The sequence below is a fragment of the Cajanus cajan genome, chromosome 4, assembly GCF_000230855.2.
Source record: "Cajanus cajan strain Asha chromosome 4, NIPB_CcT2T_4, whole genome shotgun sequence".
Classification (NCBI taxonomy): domain Eukaryota; kingdom Viridiplantae; phylum Streptophyta; class Magnoliopsida; order Fabales; family Fabaceae; genus Cajanus; species Cajanus cajan.
In genome coordinates this window covers 5,504,081-5,523,454 of record NC_138520.1, presented here as the reverse complement: position 1 = coordinate 5,523,454, position 19,374 = coordinate 5,504,081, and the positions used below count along the sequence as shown (strand labels likewise).

Sequence of the window (19,374 nt, the reverse complement as noted above, 5' to 3'; positions counted from 1 at the left end):
TAAACGATCAGGAGGCTAAGAGATCCTCCTTACAAACAAAGAAAACATCGATAAAGCATAACTACCCAGTCTCGGCATATTGTTAAGAGAAAACCCCGGAAAAGGCCACAAATTTTACACCAAATAGAAGTCAAATGCATAATCTTTTGTAGTGTTTTTGAAGAAAAAGAAAATAATATAAGATATTAATATGACATAATAAATGTAAAATTGTTTTAGTTATGTAAGAGAATATCATTTCTCTGTAATTAGTTTTCATATATTTTCGTCTGTATAAACTGTACTCAGCAGTATTTTCATTTGATTTCATTTCAGTTGTATATTCATTTCATTTGTATTTCTGTTCTCCTAGAGGTAGCTTCCTTTGCACAGATCCTACCGGTATAAATAGGACTTCACAATTTCTTAGTTAGATTTTCAATGTAACTATTCTTGAATCAATAATATCATATTCATTTTACCTCTCTCTGACTCTCAAATATGGTATCAAGAGCTCAAGAATCCAAGGCCTCTCAATTCCTTTCTTTCTCCGACGGCAAATTCTTCTGAACTACCACCATCCTTGCCGCAATCCACGATGGTTCCCCATCTGCTCCGCTCACGTTCTCACATTCGATCATAGAGAAACTTACAAAAGGCAACTTTCTACTCTAGCGTCAATAGATTGAACTGTAATCAAAAGCCACAAACTGCACTCGTATATTCTCAATCCTAGCATTCCACCAAGATTTATTTCCGAAGAAGATTGATCCAATGGATCTGTCAGTCCAGCGTACCAGTCTTGGGAGCAACAAGATCAGCTACTCCTTTTTTTGGCTTCAATCGACCTTGACAAGCAGTATTTTCACACAAATTATTGGTTGTGTTCACTCCTCGAAACTATGGGACAAACTTCATGAGCATTTAAATGCTCATATGCAGGCTCGTGCGAATCAATTGTGCATTGAGTTACGTCACACCACACTCAAAGGCAAGACTATGGTTGAATTTCTTGCGCTTGTGAAAGCCTTGTTGTGTCGCTCTCCTATATTGGAGGTTTGGTGTCATCGCGTGAACATCTTGATGTTCCCCCCCAAGGATTACCTCGTGATTGTGAGTCCATTTTACCTTGATCAACAACAAACTTGCATCTCTACTTCCTGAAGTTGGAGCTCTCTTGCTGGCTCATGAAGCTCATCTCAAGCAATACAACAAACACGTAGCGACTGACTCAATCTCTATCAATCTCACTCAGACTACAAATTCTAAGGTCCCTCGACAAGCTATGATGATTTCTGATTCCGCTCAATCACAACCCTCTCCCAATAATTCATATAACAATTACTTAGTCAATGACTATTCGACCAACTTTTGAGGTTCCAATCGCTTTCGTGGAACAGGCAGATTCGGTCATGGTCGAGGACATGGTGGACAAGCCTGACTGCAATGCCAAGTCTGTTCAAAGTATGGTCACTCTGCACTCACCTACTATCATCGATTTGATCTTACCTATACTAACAATTACAATCAACAGTCGAGTCGCTTCTCCCAAAATATACCATATCCCTATGTTCAACCTACTCATTCAATGATGCAACCAGGTTTGCAATCCTTCATACCACCATTGTACATCTCAAGCTTTAATTGTGAACACCGAATCAGAATTCAACATTCCCTCTCAATAATAGTTCTGTCAACATTCGGCAATATCAATCGTTTGAAGGTCTTGATCAGATACAAAGAGGCAATGGCCAAGGTTTGAGCATCAACACATTGGGTTCAATTGTTTTTACATCATCATTGTGTCCTAATACCTCTTTCATTCTCAAAATTTACTGCATGTTCCCCATATCTCTAAGAATTTACTTAGCGTAAGTAAATTTGCCAGGGACAATTCAATATACTTTGAGTTTCACCCTGATATTTGTCTTGTCAAGTGGCCACGTTGAAGCTGATGGCCTCTGAGTTTTCAAATTAACTCAAACAGTCTTTGCATTCTTCCTGGACTAGTGTTTCAACAATGAATACTATGAAATTGATGGCCACATTGTACTCAGATGTAAATGCATCAAAAAATTATGTTTCCATTTTGATTTGGTATAACAGATTAGGACATCCTAATGTACATGCTATAAAATTGGCTCTATCACAATGTAACATTTCTCTACCAAATAAAAATGTGTTTGATTTTTGCTCCGCTTGTTGTGCTAGAACGTCACATCGTTTACACTCAGATTTATTGACCACTACTTACAATGCTCCTTTAGAACTGGCATATAGTGATCTTTGGAGACTAGCTCCCATTATGTCCACTAACAATTTCTAATATTATTTTTCCTTTGTTGATGCTCACATGCAACTCACTTGGTTATATTTATTAAAATCAAAGGTGGAAACGTTTGATACATTCAAGACATTTAAAGCTATGGTAGAACTGCAGTTCGATCATCCTCTTAAAGCTTTACTGACTGACTAGGGAAGTGAATTTCGACCTCATGAAATACTTCACTGGTGTCCTTCATCGACTTATATGTGCACATACCCACCATCAGAATGGGGTCATACAAAGAAAGCATCGCCACATTGTGGAGCTAGGCCTCACATCACTAATCAAGCTTCCCTTCCAATGAAGTTCTAGGATCATGCGTTTGTTGCTGTGGTTTACCTTATCAACAGGTTACCTTCATCCTCAGTACAGGATGCCATCCCTTACAAGTTGTTGTTCAATCAATTGTCGAATTACAAATTTTTGAAGGTGTTTGGTTGTTCCTATTATCCACTACTTAGACCATAGAACATGCACAAACTGGATTTGTAGTTGTAGGAATGTCTATTTCTTAGATACTTCACTGCTCATTAAGGATACAAATGTCTCACCTTAGTTGGCACCTTGATCATCTCCAAGGATGTGATTTTCAATGAAACCAATTTTCCTTATACAAGACCTTTTCAATCAAAAGAAAGTTCTCTCCGTCCACATCTCTTCCTACATCTAATGTTTCCCTATCCACTCCATATCATGTTGTACCTATTACTTATCATCCACCCAACACAACAATACCTTTATCAAACACTTCATCATCAACCAATGCCCAGCTTTTATCACCAACCAGTCCAAACCTCACTAATCCTTCTTCCGCCAGCAATAGTTCAACATTTAACCCTCAAGCAACTTCTGCTCCAATCCAACCAGTCAATACTCATCCAATGCAAACTAGATCCAAGTTAGGTCTTGTAAGTGAATCATGTTCACCCAACATTACTTCTGACTCACGTTGAACACAAATCTGTTAGACAAGCACTTCAACATCACGACTGGCATGCCTGCTATGAAAGCTGAATATGATGCTCTCCGATGGAATAACACATGGTCTCTTGTACCAGAGACGAACTCCTATAGGTTGAAAATGGATCTTCAGAGTAAAAGAAAATGCAATGGCACCCTCAACAAGTATAGAGTGCATTTAGTTGCCAAAGGTTTCAGTCAACAGTATGGGTTTATTTCACCAAGACCTTTTCACCAGTCATAAAACCAGTAACGATAAGAATCATCCTCACTCTTGCTCTCACTCATGGTTGGTCCTCACAACAACTAGATATAAACAATGTTTTTCTTCATGGTTTACTAGAATAAGAGGTTTACATGGTCCAACCCCTAGATTCAGAGATTCTGATAAGAATCTGGTTTGTAAGTTAAATAAAGCCATTTATGGCTTAAAGCAGGCTCACCAGGCCTGGTTTGAGAAGTTATAAAACACTCTCACTCAACTTGGATTTATTCCCAGCAAATGTGATCCATCATTATTTGTATATTCAAGCAACTCACGAGTGGTGTACGTGTTAGTCTACATAGATGACATCATCATCACAAGAAATTCTTCCTCCTTCATCCAACAGCTCATTGCCTAGCTAAACCTTCAATTTGCTCTTACGGATCTTCATCAGCTAAACTATTTCCTTGGTATTGAAGTATGACACTAACAAGATGGATCCCTATTACTCACTCAAAACAAATATATTAGAGACTTACTAACCAAAACAAATATGTTGGACTCCAAATCAATTTCCACCCCATGGTAAGTAGCAGCAAACTCTCAAAGCAAGGTTCCGACTTGTTACAAGACCAAACGCTTTATAGATCGACAGCAAATGCTCTTCAATATACCACCATTACTAGACCTAAATTAAGTTATTCTATCAACAAGGTATGCCAGTTCATGTCCTGTCCTCTCAAAAGTCATTGGGTTGCTGTAAAAAGAATCCTTCGATATCTAAAAGGCGCTATTCACCATGGTCTTCATTTTCATCCTACATCCACAACTATGCATCTTAGTCTCCACGCCTTTTATGATGCATATTGGGCTGCCCAAACCCTGATGACTGTGACTCAACTTCAGGCGCTGTAGTTTTTCTTGGACCCAACATCATTTCGCTGTCTAGAAAACAAACTGTTGAGGCTCGCAGCACAATAGAAGCAGAGTATCACAGCCTAGCTCAAGTTACATCAGAAATTCTTTGGGTTCAAACCCTTCTTCGAGAACTTGCTCTACCCACCACCAAACCCATAGTCTACTGTGAAAATCAAAGCAGTGTGTCATTGTCTCACAATGCAGTTTTACACCTCAAAACTAAACATACGGAGATAGACCTATTTTTTGTTCGATAAAAAGTCATAGCTAAGCAACTTTCTATAGTTCATGTCCCAGCTCAGGATCAGTGGGTAGACATCCTCACCAAGCCTTTGTCATCCTCTCAGTTTTTTCAACTTAGGACAAGCTCAATGTTTCAAAGCTTCCTTTCTCTTCTCAGCCCCATTGAGCTTGAGGGGGTGTAAGAGAATATCATTTCCCTATTATTAGTTTTCATATATTTTCGTCTGTATAAACTTTATTCGGTTGTATTTTCATTTGCATTTCATTTCAATTGTATATTCATTTCATTTGTATTTTTGTTAGTTTGTTGTAACGGACTATAAGTCAATTACAATTATTCTCTTAGAGGTAGCTTCCTCTTCACGGATCCTACCAGTATAAATAGGACAATGTACATTTTCTTAGTTAGATTTTCAATATAACTATTCTTGAATCAATAATATCATATCCCTTTTATCTTTCTCTCTGACTCTTGAATAAGTTACAAAGCCATACCCAGAAAGGAAAAAACGAAATACAGATGTTGGACTATTAAAAAAATTACCAGAATAATGCATATACAGTGTTGTGCTTTAGCCAAGGAGGTACAAAATCAAATGAATGAACTAGGGTTCTAGTAAATACTGCTAGAAATACCGATGTAAATTGCAAACCAAATTATGCTCCCAACTTGAACTCTACGAGCACTTACTGATTCAATATCTTCCCTCATGTGTCGAAGTTTCACATTGAACATGCCTAACCACTCATCCATGTCTTCCAAACAATTTGTTGCTGATTCAAGCCCTTGCAACACCTTCAAGGCAAAGGTTATTAATATGAACACTTCATAAAAACATGTTTAAAATCATTTTCAATAACTGATGACAAGAAACACAAAGATTTGTAAAATAAAGTGACATTTTCTTACATCAAAACAACTCAGATTGAAGTGACAATAATGGGATAGAACTATAGCTTAAAATATGAACATGAGGTTTTGAAGATTTAAGAGGGCGATAAAATCAAGCAAATTGGTTTATCTGCTAAAAAAGCCACGAATGTACAAGACAACTAAAACAGTTAGGTAATACCAGCAAAAGAAAGGAAATCAACTCGAATAACAGTTACCTCATCTATCAAAGGTTCACTTTCTAAAATGGCATGCACATTTGCTGCTTCAAGAGCCTGGAGCTCTCTTTTTAACCTTTCAGAAAAAGCCTCTGCTTCACCAACACCCATGATATAACTGCACATTCAGAAACCACAAAGTGATGGACCAGAAATTTTGGATGGTGGGGACAATATGAGATCTCATACTTCAGATATCACATGAGAGAAAAAAGTACGATAAACATCAACTTTTTGGGGGCATTGTTAAAGATAACAAGGCTAAAAAAAGTAGGGGCACGTGCCCCCACATTGATACGAGTAGGTCTGTCCTTCTGCAACAGTTTAATTCTGCATATTGGTAATTGTAAAAGGAAATATCATTTAACGAAAGCATTTTTCAAAAAAGAATAACTGCATTGTCTTTGTATCCAACTAATACAAGTAAATAAATATTTTCATTTGAACTTTTTAACATGTAACAACCATGTTCGGTACTTGGTACCTTTCTGGGGTGGGGAGAAACATCACGAATATTGTCACAACATTTGGCTTATGAAACTAATACTGCATGGTTGTTGGCTTAGTTTTAGCAAAAATGTGCTTTTAGTGGGTTTTGGTCTTGAACCCCTGTAAAGCAGGTTAAGTGTGATAATAGAGCTCAGTTTTCCAACTAAGCCACACCTTGTAAGCTACTAATATAAGAATTCCTTGTATCAATGATAATCACAAAATATGGCCAGAAAGTTTGCAAGGGAAGAGAGAGACTATCTATGACATTGCAATAACCATATGCTTAATCTTAGTTATCACAAATATTTAACCTCAGAATACAATTTAAGACAGGAAATGATAGCACCTACGTTCCCAAAAGAGCCTCCATGTCCTCTTCCTCTGCCTGGGAAACAAGTTCCTTTTCAACATTGACTTTCAATTCTGTTTCAGTCACAGCAGATTCAACAGAAGCACCATCTTGTTGGTTACTTTGAGTGGAAACTGCAGGTTTATTTTCCTATTTCACAATGATGAAAATAAATAAAGAGAACCAACAGTATAATAATTAACAGCACAGTCACCGATTCCTAGTAATTATTTATTGAACTTCAACATCCTAAACTTGAAATCAAGGACTCCAAGATCACTAATGAAACCAATCACACTCTATCCATAGTGATAAATAAAGAGTAATTACTAGTTAAACATGTAAAGAAAATTATCTATTTAAAAATGATGATTGAAGCTTGATTGTAAAGCAACTTTAAAGTTAGGTGATTAGAAGGCCGTTACACACCTTAGCCCAAAGAGCCATCTCCACAACATCAACACCAACAACCTTAGGAAGGCGACCTAAGACATCTTTGCAGATATTTAAGATACAAAGCAGGAGGCGATTCCTAATAGAGAGGTAATAGCAGTGAGCCAAACTCCCCTCTCCTGACATACAACCATAAAGGATTAAACTCTACATGCTTAGATTATACATTTAATGGTATAACCTGTCATCAATATTGCGCATTGTCCACTGTGGAGGAGCCACAGTCTGGTTTCTAAGGTTATCAAACCCCTGTAAGATATATAATCATCAGAAAATAAAGGAGAGAAAGAGAGATACAGAAAGCCATTTAGAAACAAGCTGCATAACAGGAAATGGTTGCATCTTGAATCTTGATTTGCTTCTACTCCAAAAACTAGGAACATCGTCTTTACAACATGAAGATATCTATGACAGAAAGAAAGAATGGAACATTACCAGTGTAAATGTACATCCACTTGGGTCATTTGCTGCAACTTCCACTTTTGAGAGGTGCTTCAGCTTGTATAGCTTAGCAGGCTGCAGCTCAAGAAATTTTTTAGCCAATAGAAATATGCTAAAACCTCCAATAATGATTATAATTTAAGAGTAGCTAACTATAAATACGCTATATCTCAAAGGTTCTTATGCATTAGGGAAATGACATGAAATCATGTTTTACTACTAATATAATATAATATAATGATATTAATAGAAGTTGCTTGGAAGAGAAAACATACTATTAAAGATATAGAAGCCTTAACTAGGCTGAATGGTTCTTTGTACGATGTCAAGCTTCACCAAAGTTAGATGCTTTTTTTTTTTGAAAGAGACCAAAGTTAGATCCTAATCCTCCCTCTCCCCACAATTTTAATCCTTAAATTTCAACCTTGAATAGCAGTTGGCCTGCGTGAATCAGCTTTTGCTTGAGGATGCATATTAGTTTACCCTTGGGTTTTCTGATTATTTGACAAATAACGCAAGGGACATAGCTAATTCATGTAGCAAGGGTGAATGAAAACACACCAAGGATAAGTTTTATACAATATATAAAATAAAATAAAAAGAAAAGGCAAAGATGGCATGGCAGCATCAGTTCAGTTGAGTCATAAAACATGAAATTTTTTACCAAAACAATATGCCAGCTACATGCAGGATTTTTTGGTTTTTCCTTTAGAGTTAGCAGTGGATGAGAGAAAAGGAGAGATGAGAAGGACATAACCTCAAGAACGCCTCCATTTGAATACTTTAAAACTCGAAGAAAAGCTTTTGTCCGCTGACCTTTCGCTTTTGCTGCACAAAATAGAATGTTGTCACCAACAGTGCTACAAATAAAGAATTTAACAATTAACCATGGCAGTATCGCGATGAAGTGACTACATAAAATCACCTACCCAGAACACAGAGAAGGGAGGAGGATAGTATTCTCCTTTTCTCCTACCATTACACCAACCAATTATGGATACACTATGTGCTAATGTCTCAAAAATGCTAAAACCTCCCATTTATACGATTATACGGGGGGAAAAACTTGAGAACTGCCCAATAAGATGGAAAAATATTACATAGTTCGGGACCGACAACCATGTGTTCCTGGTCCCCCAACCAATTTTCACGTGACAAACAATCAAAATTTTCGATTCATAAGAAAGAATTGCTAACATTTGATTATATGTTACATGGAGATCAATGGAAGCCATATAAGACACCCTCAAAACCAAATGAATGAACCAAGTCACTTGGACAGTAATTATAAAGTCTGTCTTTGGATACAGAGTTCACTTGAATCTCTCAAAATTGATTCCCGCAGTGTTGAAATAATGTTTGAATTGTGGAAATCATGTCTGGCAAGTAGATTACTCTAGTTATCAACTTTAGAATACTGTTTACTATGTCTGGAGACCAAAAAAATAAATAAATGAATGAATAGTATCAATGAGGCCCATAAGACAACCACCACTACATGCACTCGTTCACACACACCGAAGCCCGCAAGACAGAAACGAATGCATGATTGCTATATTTTAAATCATTCGAGTAGCAATGACTCGTTCCAATTTCACTCCTAGATGCATCTTGCTTGGCATTTGGCAACACATATCAAGATTCACATTGTTTTCAGGTGAGGTTCTAGAAGCGAAAATGGATAGAGAGAGAGTGGGAGAGAAATGGCGCGTACTGCAGAGAGCGAGAACCCTAGGCTTAGCCATTTGACGACCAAGCTTAGCAGATTTCCCCCAGGTGCCGTGAGTCTTGACTGTTCGAATGGAGAGAGAGACCTTATGCTTGCTGCCTTCGATTGCGGCCTCACAAGCTCGCCGTAGCTCGGCATCGTCAGCGCTAGATTTCGCCATTTTCTTGTTGTCTCTGATCTCGAACAATAGCGTATCAAAACTTTGTGAGAAGAGAAACTGTGCCTATTTATTTTTAGCAGCGAGTATAACAAAATGTAAATAACGGTTTTCGGTTGGACCTTTCTCTCTCGTGGCGTCCGTCGTGACTCGTGTCGCTTCACATTTTAACGCGACGAACGATTCGTTAAGAGCCTCCTTGGCGGTCCAATGCGTAAAAGCTATTTTGCACTGCACGTTCCAAATTTCCATGCATAGCTCAGCCGCGTCTCATATCATTGGATCACCTTTAATTTTTTATAGATAAATCATAAACTATTTTTTTTTATTTATAAATTTTCGCAAACATTTACACAAATATTTATATTAGTCCAAACAAATAATATACAAGTTTTTCCAAAGTACCTCAAAACATTTTATTCAAAAAAATTTAAATTAAATAATTTTAAAAAAAAATGCCACCAGTGTAGCATCTTTGAAAATATCATTTATTTCGAATAACTACCAACAAGTAAGTCAATCTTGTGCCTAATCTCGACTTTGTTAAAAGGGTCTCCAAAAAAATATTTAAAATAATCTCATATTGATAAAATACTTGTAATTTGGCACTAAATTACTTAATTAGTATGTAAATAGGCTAGTTAGTGGCATTATGCTTCTTTACAATAAGAGAGGCATTAATTCAAATAGATCTATACAAAGTAAATTTGGATATATTAATTGTTCTTAGCCAAATACGATAAGAATATGTAGTTTGGAATCTTCCAATTTCCTTTTAAGTCTCCTTTTTCTTCTTATCTCCTTTAAACTCTTCATCATTCTCGATTAAAAGGAATACATGTAAAAAAAAGACTAACAATTAAATTGGTTTTTCACTTCATGCTCCTAAAATTTATATGTATCTTGCTTTCTATGTCCCTTAGGTAAGCTAATTGTTAAGGTACAAGGCAATGCTTATGGCAAGGGGGTTTACCCAGTTGGAAGGGATTAATTATAATGAAATATTTTCAGTTATTGTAAAACATTGTTCTATAAGAGTTTTGATCGCAATTGTGAATCAGTATAATCTAGAGTTGGAACAATTGGATGTCGAAACAACTTTTCCTTACAAGGACCTTAAGGAGACTATATATATGCAACAACCAGATGGATTTGCAAATGATAAGTCTAAGGCCTATCTCTTGAAAAAATCACTTTATGTCTTGAAATAGAGTTTGCATCTATGGTATAAAAAGTTTGATGATTTTCTATTAAGTTTGGGTTTTTTGAGGGGCAACTATGACAGTTGCATTCATATATTGAGAAAAATGGAGAAAGATGAGTTTTTTTTTCTTGTTGCTATATGTGAATGATATCCTTGTAACAACCTCTAGCAAGGATGAGATTGGTATGCTCAAAGGGAAATTAAATTTTGAGTTTGAGATGAAAGATCTTTGTACTACTAAGAGGATACTTGGTATGGATATTGCGAGAAACAAGTTAAAGGAAGAATTATTTTATCTCAACATGGGTACATACAAAATGTAGTGGAAAGGTTTAAGATGCATCAATCTAAACTGTTAGCACTAATTTGGGTCATCACACAAAGTTCTATATCATACAAGCTCCTAACACTAAAGAGGAAAGGAAGGAGATGTGTTTTATTTCATATGCAAGTGGAGTAGAGAGTATCATGTATGACATGTTCTGTAACAGACTTGATTTGACTTATGCTATTATCATTGTCAGTCAATTTATGACAAATTCGGGTTATGCCCACTAAGAGGCTTTGAAGTGGGTACTAAGGTATTTGAATGATTCTTAAAAATTTGTTTTAAGGTATAGGAAGACAATTCAAGACGAAGAAACTATTATGGGGTATGTTGATGCAGACTATGCAAAAAATGTGGATACTAGGAAATATTTATCTAGATACGTATTTACTTTGTTCGGAATTGTTGTTAGTTGAAAAGTAAATTTACAACCTGTGGCAGCTTTGCCTACAACACAAGTAGAACACATTGTTTTTACTAAAGGAGTGAAGGAAGTTTCATGGTTAAAAGGGAAGATTACTAAATTGGGTATATTACAAAATTGTGTAACAGTTCATTGTGATAGCCAAAGTTCTATACACCTTGCAAATTATCAAGTTTATCATGAGAGGACGAAACACATTGATATAAGGCTTCACTTTATCAAATATGTAGTTGAATCGGATGAAATTCAGATTGAGAATTTTACGTCTAAAAATAATCCTGCTAATGTATTTATGAATTCTCTTATGATATCCGAGTTCAAGCATTATTTGGACTTGATCAACTTCATTTGATGTTCGTTTTGAAATGAGAGAGTATTACTATTGTGAAAAAGTTTCTTTCTATAGATTTAGAGTTAAGGTGAAGAATTGTTGATTATGACTTAAAATTTAATGTATTATCTATATGCTCTGTGAAGTTTTTTTGTCTTGGATCCTTATATATATATGTGTGTGTGTATATATATATATATATATATATATATATATGTATATATCCTTTCTAAGAGTGTGACACATAGAGAGAATGTGTGAATAGTAAAGTGCTTAATGTGAGCACAAAGAGTTAAGAATAAGATATATAAAGAGGAACAAAAAACCAGTTAGAGAAATCAAGAGATTTTTTAAAAGAGCAATAAATTTCTCTGTTGTAAATATTTGATCTTGTTTTGAGATAGTGAAATCTAGAGCTGTCAAAACGGGCTACTCGGCCCGGCCCACCACGGGTTGGCCATTTGGTGGGCCAACCCAACCCGGCTCATTTATTAGTGAGCTCAAAAAAATCGAGTCCCGGCCTGGCCCACCACGGGTTGGTGGGTTAAACAGGTTGGCTCACCTTTAAAAAAAATAATTTTTTTCATTTTTTTTTAATATACAACTAAAGCCCAAAAATTTAAACTTATTTTAAAAATCTGAGATTCTTAATTAAGACATCCTTAAATGAATTATTCATCCAAACATTAAATGATAATTTTAAATACAATCAAATCAAATCTAAATAATCTCAAATAGATAAATATAATCCAAAATTATCTTAAACTTCAAATACAATCCAAAATCACAAAAATTACAAATCACAATCCAACATTAAATTATTATTGTCTCATGTTAGATTGCTCCATGACCCAACAATTATTGTATTTTTTCAAAAAATAAATTAATCACGGGTTGGTGGGCCAGCCCGGCTCACCACAGGTTCAACCCGGATGAGCCGGGTTGGTGGTGAGCCGGGTTCAAATTTGACCTGTATTAAAATTTTCAAATTTTTTTTAACCCAACCCAGCTCGAACCCGTGGTGAGCCAGGTTGGCTCGCCGGGCCAAGCCCATTTTGACAGCTCTAGTGAAATCTACTTTCTTCCATGGATGTAGGTCAAATTGACTGAACCACGTAAATTTATTGTGTTTTTTTCTTGCATTTACATTTTTACATTTTTATTGGATTTTTTTTGTTTCTATGTTTTTGGCTTGTTCTTGCATAAGGCTTATTATTGTTTGTTTTCTTTTTTATTTTAGAACCAACATATATCTTCTTCCGTTCTTAGTCAACTTTAACCAAAACATAAAACAACTTTGAACAATTAAGTTTATAAGAACTCTTTATATCTTTAGATTTTTAAAACAACATAGCAACTTCATAGCATAAAACAACATATATATCACACAACATGCAATATATACTCAACATATGACAAAATGATACATATTTAAGGTTGAATTAAATTGTTTACATTAAAATTATTTATAGTACTAATAATTTTAATGTTAAGTAGTAACATGATTTTTATTATATAATTTTCATGATTAAATAATATCATTAAATATTATACCATTATTATTTTCAATCATTTTAAACTAATTATTCATAAATATATTTCTCAAAAAATAATAATTAAATATAATAACTTTACAAATATATAATTAACTATAATATATTATTTTAATTAATAATTATACAAGGATAGAAATTAATAAATAAACTATTGTATCTATAACATTAATAAAAGAAATACTTTATTTTGGTGTACACAATGATTTTATTCTTAAATTTTTAATTAATAAAAAATGATATTAAAAATTAATTACCTTTATAAACACAAGACTTCATAATGATACCTTAAAGTTTGAAGACCGTGTACTATTATCAGTTAATCTAATAAATATTGATATATTTTAAACACTTCTATTAAATAAAATATAAAGATATTAATTGTTTTAACCTTACTAGTATTAGTATAACTTTTTTATAAGTAAAATAATAAATAAGAGATAACACAATTAGTATATTTTAATTAAAATGGTATATTAGTATAATTTATTTCTTGATTTAGAATTTAAAATAGATTTCACGAATAATAATACTTATAATAGTTTTATAAATATATAGTTAAATTTAAAAATAATAATATATCTATGTAAAATATATATATATATATATATTGATAATGAAATATAGGATCCGAAATAACTCCATGGTACAAGTGGGCAATCACAGTAAAAAAAACTAGAGAATATTCGCCCCTGAATTCATCGTGCCGTTCACGTCCATTTTTCTTCAGCTTTTCATTTTTCATAAAAAACGACGTCGTCGTCCAACATCTCCGCCTTAATCCAGATTCAATTACCAAATTCTCTCGTTGTGTGTTTTGCTTGAAGAGAGTCGTTCACTACTCGCCCAAGTCCAACAAATTTCTGTCACTCCTTCATTACCCAGCCCCAAATTGCAGTAAGAAATTGCGTTTTGCTTCATTGATGTTCAAATTTGCACTGTTGTTTTTTCTATTTGTATTGAAATTCGCATAGAATTGGATCTGTGCATTACCTAAAGCAATTTTTGATGAGATGGGAAAATATCTATTTCTCCAACACTCGCTAATGTAAACTTTGCTAGGATGTTTAAATTTTGGAATCTTGCTTCAAGTATTTTGGGTTGCAAACAACACATATCTAGAATGAATGTTTAAATTGCTGTTAGGGGTTTGATGCGCAGCTACCATTTTCATTGAATCTTAGACAGCGGGATGCAAATTCAGAAAATTTCTTTTCCCTAGACAAATCAACCTCACATCGATTAGATAATTATATGTATGCTCATGAGCTTTACTGAACGCATTTGGCATTGCATCATGAGCGCTGTACCTTAAAGAACTATTTGTGCCTTGGCGACACACATTTCATATATATAATACATTTCAAAGACAAAAGGCTCATCATGTTTGGGCAATAGATATCCAATTCACCGATGTTGAAAAAAAATAGTTTATCAGCTTCTTTTAACAAAATCACCACAATACATGCTAATTTAGCAAACATTTGTCTTTGTATTGCCCCATATAGGCAGCTGGGAAATTATTTCGAACCAACTGTCAGTTCGATTATGTGAGATCAGTTAATCTTGGTTTTGGCAAGTATCAATTTGCTCTAAAGTTAGTTTATATTGTACCTTTTGGTAAAAATATTTATGATGATAATTTGCATAGTGCTTTGAAGAAATATTTCTTCTAGAGTTTTTGCTATTGTAACATGACCGGTAATTAATTATGAACGCACACATGTTTTATTGATTTTTGAAGGTTCCTTGTATATGATGTGGGATATGAAGAGATAGGCAAGTTAACCCAGTTTTCGACTGAATGATTTAAGAGATGCAAAAGCAGTGCCGATGTCTGAAATCTTGAAGATGTGTGTAGCTCTGACTGAAATCTTGAAGCTACCTCTGATGGACAAAAGCAATGGCTGCAGCTTCTCTAGTGTGTCTTCAATTGCTGTCTTTTCAAGTGCCATTTTTGTTGTAACCTTGATTTTGATTCGTCTCCTTTATGTCATATGCTGTAGCAGCAAGCCCTTGAGCAAAAGGGCTTCAAAACCTGTTAGTACCCTTATAATTTTAGGATCAGGTTTGAACCTACTTTTCCTTCTTTTCCATCCTTAAGAAAACATTTTTATGACATGGCAATTCCACAAATTTTAGTTTTATCTGCTGTAGGTGGTCATACTGCTGAGATGCTTAATCTATTGGCAGTGTTGCAAAAAGATAGGTTCAAACCAAGATTCTACATTGCCGCTGCTACTGATAATATGAGTCTTCAAAAAGCTCAGTTGTTGGAGGATTCCCTAATTGCTGAGGTTCTATTTTTGCTTTTTCTCTAGGGTTTCTACAATATAAGATTGTATAGGTTTTTATTTGTTGCACCTTTATTGCAATATATGGATCAAGATCAATTATTAATGATCTATGTCAATAGCTATAACTATAGATGCTCAACAGTTTATGTCTTATATTGTCATTTTGATAATTATAGGGAAATTAGAGAGGAGATACCATGGGACTCTTTTTGTTTGAGAAAGTGCATTGGCTGAAGTCCTGTACATTGGGATGTGACAACAATTATGATTACAAACGTGACTACTACTAGTCTACTAATGATTCAACCTATTGATGCTTGAAATAGTAGACTCAAAGCAATGCTGCCTGGTCCCTTGTAGATTTCTTGCAGGAGTGTATCTAGGAATCTAATGAATATTTGTTACAAGAAGTTTGTAGTCTTTAATTAGTTTCTATAACCTTGAAGGAAATTGTTTTCATTTTTCAAATAATAAATCCTCATTAGAGTCTGTTTTCTGAATGGTGTCATGTCGGTAGTTTCTTCACTGATTTCTGCCATTCTTTCTGGCTTGCTAATCAATAACTTTTTCCAGTTGTGTGGATTTGGGGACAGGAAATAGAGAATATATATCTATCAAACTTGACTTTTTCTGCAACATGTCAATTTTTATTAGAGCTTGATGGATTCTGAATTTTACTTCTGTTTGGTGGGGCTGGTTTACAGATTCTGATCAGAAATTAACTTTACTGCAGAGTGCAACAAGGGTCCCTTATACTGCACAGTTTATGAAGATATACCGGAGTAGAGAAGTTGGTCAATCATATATAACCTCAGTTTGGACTACTTTAGTTGCAACGGTGCATGCATTATGGCTAATGATTAAAATTAGACCTGAAGTGGTACCACATCTATCATCATTTGCTTCTATCAATGTTTACTCTGTTACAATTTGAGATAATTCTGTATTGCTATCACCCAGATACTTTGCAATGGACCTGGAACTTGCATTCCCCTCTGTGCAATTGCATTCATATTTAAGGTTCTTATTCCCTGCATTATTCTTCTATCATTTTCATAATTTCATTTATCCACTTTATTTGATAAAGTCTGATGCTACTGACATTGTTTAACTTCTGTGCAGGTACTGGGAATCAGATGGTCATCAATTTTCTACGTTGAGAGTATTGCAAGAGTGAGAAGGCTCTCCTTGAGTGGCCTGCTCCTGTACAAGTTGCGGATGGCTGATCAACTTTTTGTTCAGTGGCCACAGCTGCAACAGCAATATCCCCGAGCGACCTATGTTGGTCGACTCATGTAACCAATTGGTTCGCATAATATCATTTTAAGAGAAATTTTAATGCTGAAGTCAATCAGTCGATGATAATTCTAAAGCCTTACCTTAATCCTTAAGAACTATAAATGTAGATAATAGTTTTTTGACAAAAGAGTGAGAAGACACATTAACTTTTGAGAAGGATTAACATGGTTGATGTTTGTGATTCTTAGGAATTAAAATGAGGGCTTTGCATTTCGAGGGAGGACTAATGTATTCTCCGCTAATTTTCACAAGTACAAATATAGGGTTATATTCTTTATATTTTATTTTTCTGCCTCTTCGGTACTTATTGCGAACCAACAGTTTAAAAATTTCATGGGCTGAGATGTTGTTAACTATGAAGCAAAAGGCGTCAGCATATTAGAGTAACGTTATAGTTCGATGTTATGGTAAATAATTGACCACTTCGGCTGCATTCCGTGATTCAGGGTTGTACTGCTTGTAGTTAAGTTCTCTGCATTTGCCCTGTGTTTTTATCAGTTAAGCGATTGTTTTCCTTTGTTTTTCAAAAGGAATAGGGAGATAAAAAGATGAAGATGATTCGAAGACAGTTGGAATACATTCTAATTTGCGAAATGTGACATGTTTCTTGCTAACTACTAAGTACTAATTACTAAAATTTAAAATTCTTTATAGGTGTATCACTTGATTACTATGCTTTTCTTGCTAACTAGCACCTACATATCTTGAATTTGGTCTTCCGAATATTAGACTAATTTGATATTATTATTTATTCTTAGATAGATGAGTGATTTGTCTTTAAAAAAATCCAACATCCTTAAAATGGGTTGAATTTTGTCAATATTTTTAGGCTGCAATAATAGTCTTCTTTCATATTAGGCAGTTGCTTCAAATAAATAACAGGTTAACTAAGGATGCGTTTGGATTAGTGTCAATTACTCATGTTTCACATAAATTCATACGTTTGAATTTGTTTAAAAGTGTTTTTAAGAGTTTCACTATTATAAAATATTCTTCATTTTCAGTAGAAAAGTTTTTACAATCTCTTTTAGTTTATATCCAAACAGACTCAAAATCATGTGTAGGAGCTATTGGTATCAGCTTCACCTTTGAGGTACATCTTCTATGCTGGAACGTGTAACCAAACATGAGGTAAGTGGTCATCACCACTTCCATTTAAGGCACATGGCGATGCACCTTTTTATTAAGTGAAAAACGGAAACAAGCGCAATGTGTAAAACGGTTTATTTCCAGTCGTTTTAGCTTATTCATCTATATTAATATTGTTCTTAAGTAAAGGATCCAATTTAGTATGTCCTACCAGAATCAATGGAATAACTAAAATCATTAACTGGGACTAGGATGATAAAATGAGTTATGAAGTTTACTTAGCTGTAGTTTTACGCTTTACCGCTGTTACTATCTGATTTTGTTTCTCATGGGGTTACTCCTTACACTACCTCATCCCCTGATGTTGGAAATTTTACCAACACTTTCTTATATCTTTTGAGCAGGGATAAGTATTTAAATTTTTATTGTGGTCATGGATACAATTGTGTTACTGAAATTACAAAAATTGTGGACAAATGTGTCACAATCATGAGTTACATTTTTTAGTCACTCATCAATATCCTCTTGATCATTGGTTCAGAAACTAATCTTACATATTGTGATAGTTATTAGTCCGACAAATTTTCACACATGATGAGGGTTGAACATGGTCCATTTTAAAACTATGGTAGAAATCTTCTACAAGAGAAACAATTATGGAAACATGTGGCTAAACTGTGTTCTTGTTCATTAAAAACAATTGTGGCATGTTATTGTAATTAGAGCATTCACAATTCAAGTTCCTTAACTATGTAGCTTCTTATTTTACATTATTGAGTCTTCCATTGTCACATCACATCTAAACGATTTATTTAATTTTTACTTTAATGTAAGTTCTTATAAAAAATTGTTTAGCACATAAAATATTTTTCTTTTTCTTCAATATTTCATATTTTCTATCCTACATATACACACACAAATGATAAGTATCTCACAAGGAAGAATTATTTATGTAAAAAACTTTCTTTAATTTTAAGTAACTCAAAATCATATATGACATACAAAAATAATATTTTATTATTAAACAGCTCCCATTAGAGATTTCATTTTCTATTTATTAATCAATACTTAAAGACATTAATTAATAAATAACAAAATAACCTCTCTTTTTTTTTCTTTTTTTTATTTATTATATATGGCGATTAAAAAAATCAAAAATAGTAAGATTATATATATTAATTAAAAAAATCAAAATAGGAAAGATCGGAAGATTTATGTTTTATTTAGAATTTTTATTATAAATTATATTTTAAAATAAATTATCATCTAAAAATATATATTAGATATTAAAAACATATTTATATCATAAATAAATTAAACTTAGTTTTTATAAAATTTAACATTTATTTTTATATTTTTATTAGTGTTTAATTATTTTAAAGTAAATCTTTAAGATTATAATTCTAACTAAATATTTAAAAAAAATGTTTACGTTAGATAAATTATAATATAATCTAGTCGGACCTAATTATTTTTATTTTTAATTA

At 33.8% G+C, this 19,374-nt stretch overlaps 2 protein-coding genes and 1 long non-coding RNA gene across 7 annotated transcripts in view; 2 read left to right on the top strand and 1 right to left on the bottom strand.

Moving 5' to 3' along the window:
* Positions 1-9,624, bottom strand: part of LOC109788377 (exocyst complex component SEC3A) — a 33,796-nt gene extending 24,172 nt beyond the window's left edge. For 3 of the 5 annotated variants that reach the window (XM_083073974.1, XM_083073977.1, XM_083073978.1), the window contains exons 1-8: positions 9,191-9,432; positions 8,234-8,304; positions 7,471-7,551; positions 7,217-7,284; positions 7,012-7,114; positions 6,584-6,732; positions 5,742-5,859; positions 5,323-5,427 (exon numbers count right to left, since the gene is read on the bottom strand). In XM_083073974.1, coding sequence (XP_082930100.1) covers positions 5,323-5,427; positions 5,742-5,859; positions 6,584-6,732; positions 7,012-7,114; positions 7,217-7,284; positions 7,471-7,551; positions 8,234-8,304; positions 9,191-9,365 — 870 coding nt within the window. In that variant the 5' untranslated portion in view covers positions 9,366-9,432. Of the gene's footprint in view, positions 1-5,322; positions 5,428-5,741; positions 5,860-6,583; positions 6,733-7,011; positions 7,115-7,216; positions 7,285-7,470; positions 7,552-8,233; positions 8,305-9,190; positions 9,434-9,484 lie in introns of those variants that run through there. The other 2 variants (XM_083073975.1, XM_083073976.1) reach the window with 2 other exon arrangements.
* Positions 79-5,091, top strand: LOC114915107 (uncharacterized). The gene is made up of 2 exons (XR_014433615.1): positions 79-1,735; positions 2,369-5,091. It is a non-coding gene; the product is annotated as an uncharacterized LOC114915107 (long non-coding RNA).
* A 4,248-nt stretch (positions 9,625-13,872) lies between the features above and the next one.
* On the top strand, positions 13,873-17,082 carry LOC109788374 (UDP-N-acetylglucosamine transferase subunit ALG14-like protein). The gene is made up of 6 exons (XM_020347083.3): positions 13,873-14,099; positions 14,947-15,270; positions 15,360-15,499; positions 16,233-16,379; positions 16,460-16,519; positions 16,622-17,082. The coding sequence occupies exons 2-6, from the start codon at positions 15,036-15,038 to the stop codon at positions 16,796-16,798; spliced, it is 759 nt and encodes a 252-aa protein (XP_020202672.1). The 5' UTR covers positions 13,873-14,099; positions 14,947-15,035; the 3' UTR covers positions 16,799-17,082.
* Positions 17,083-19,374: the final 2,292 nt, after the last annotated feature.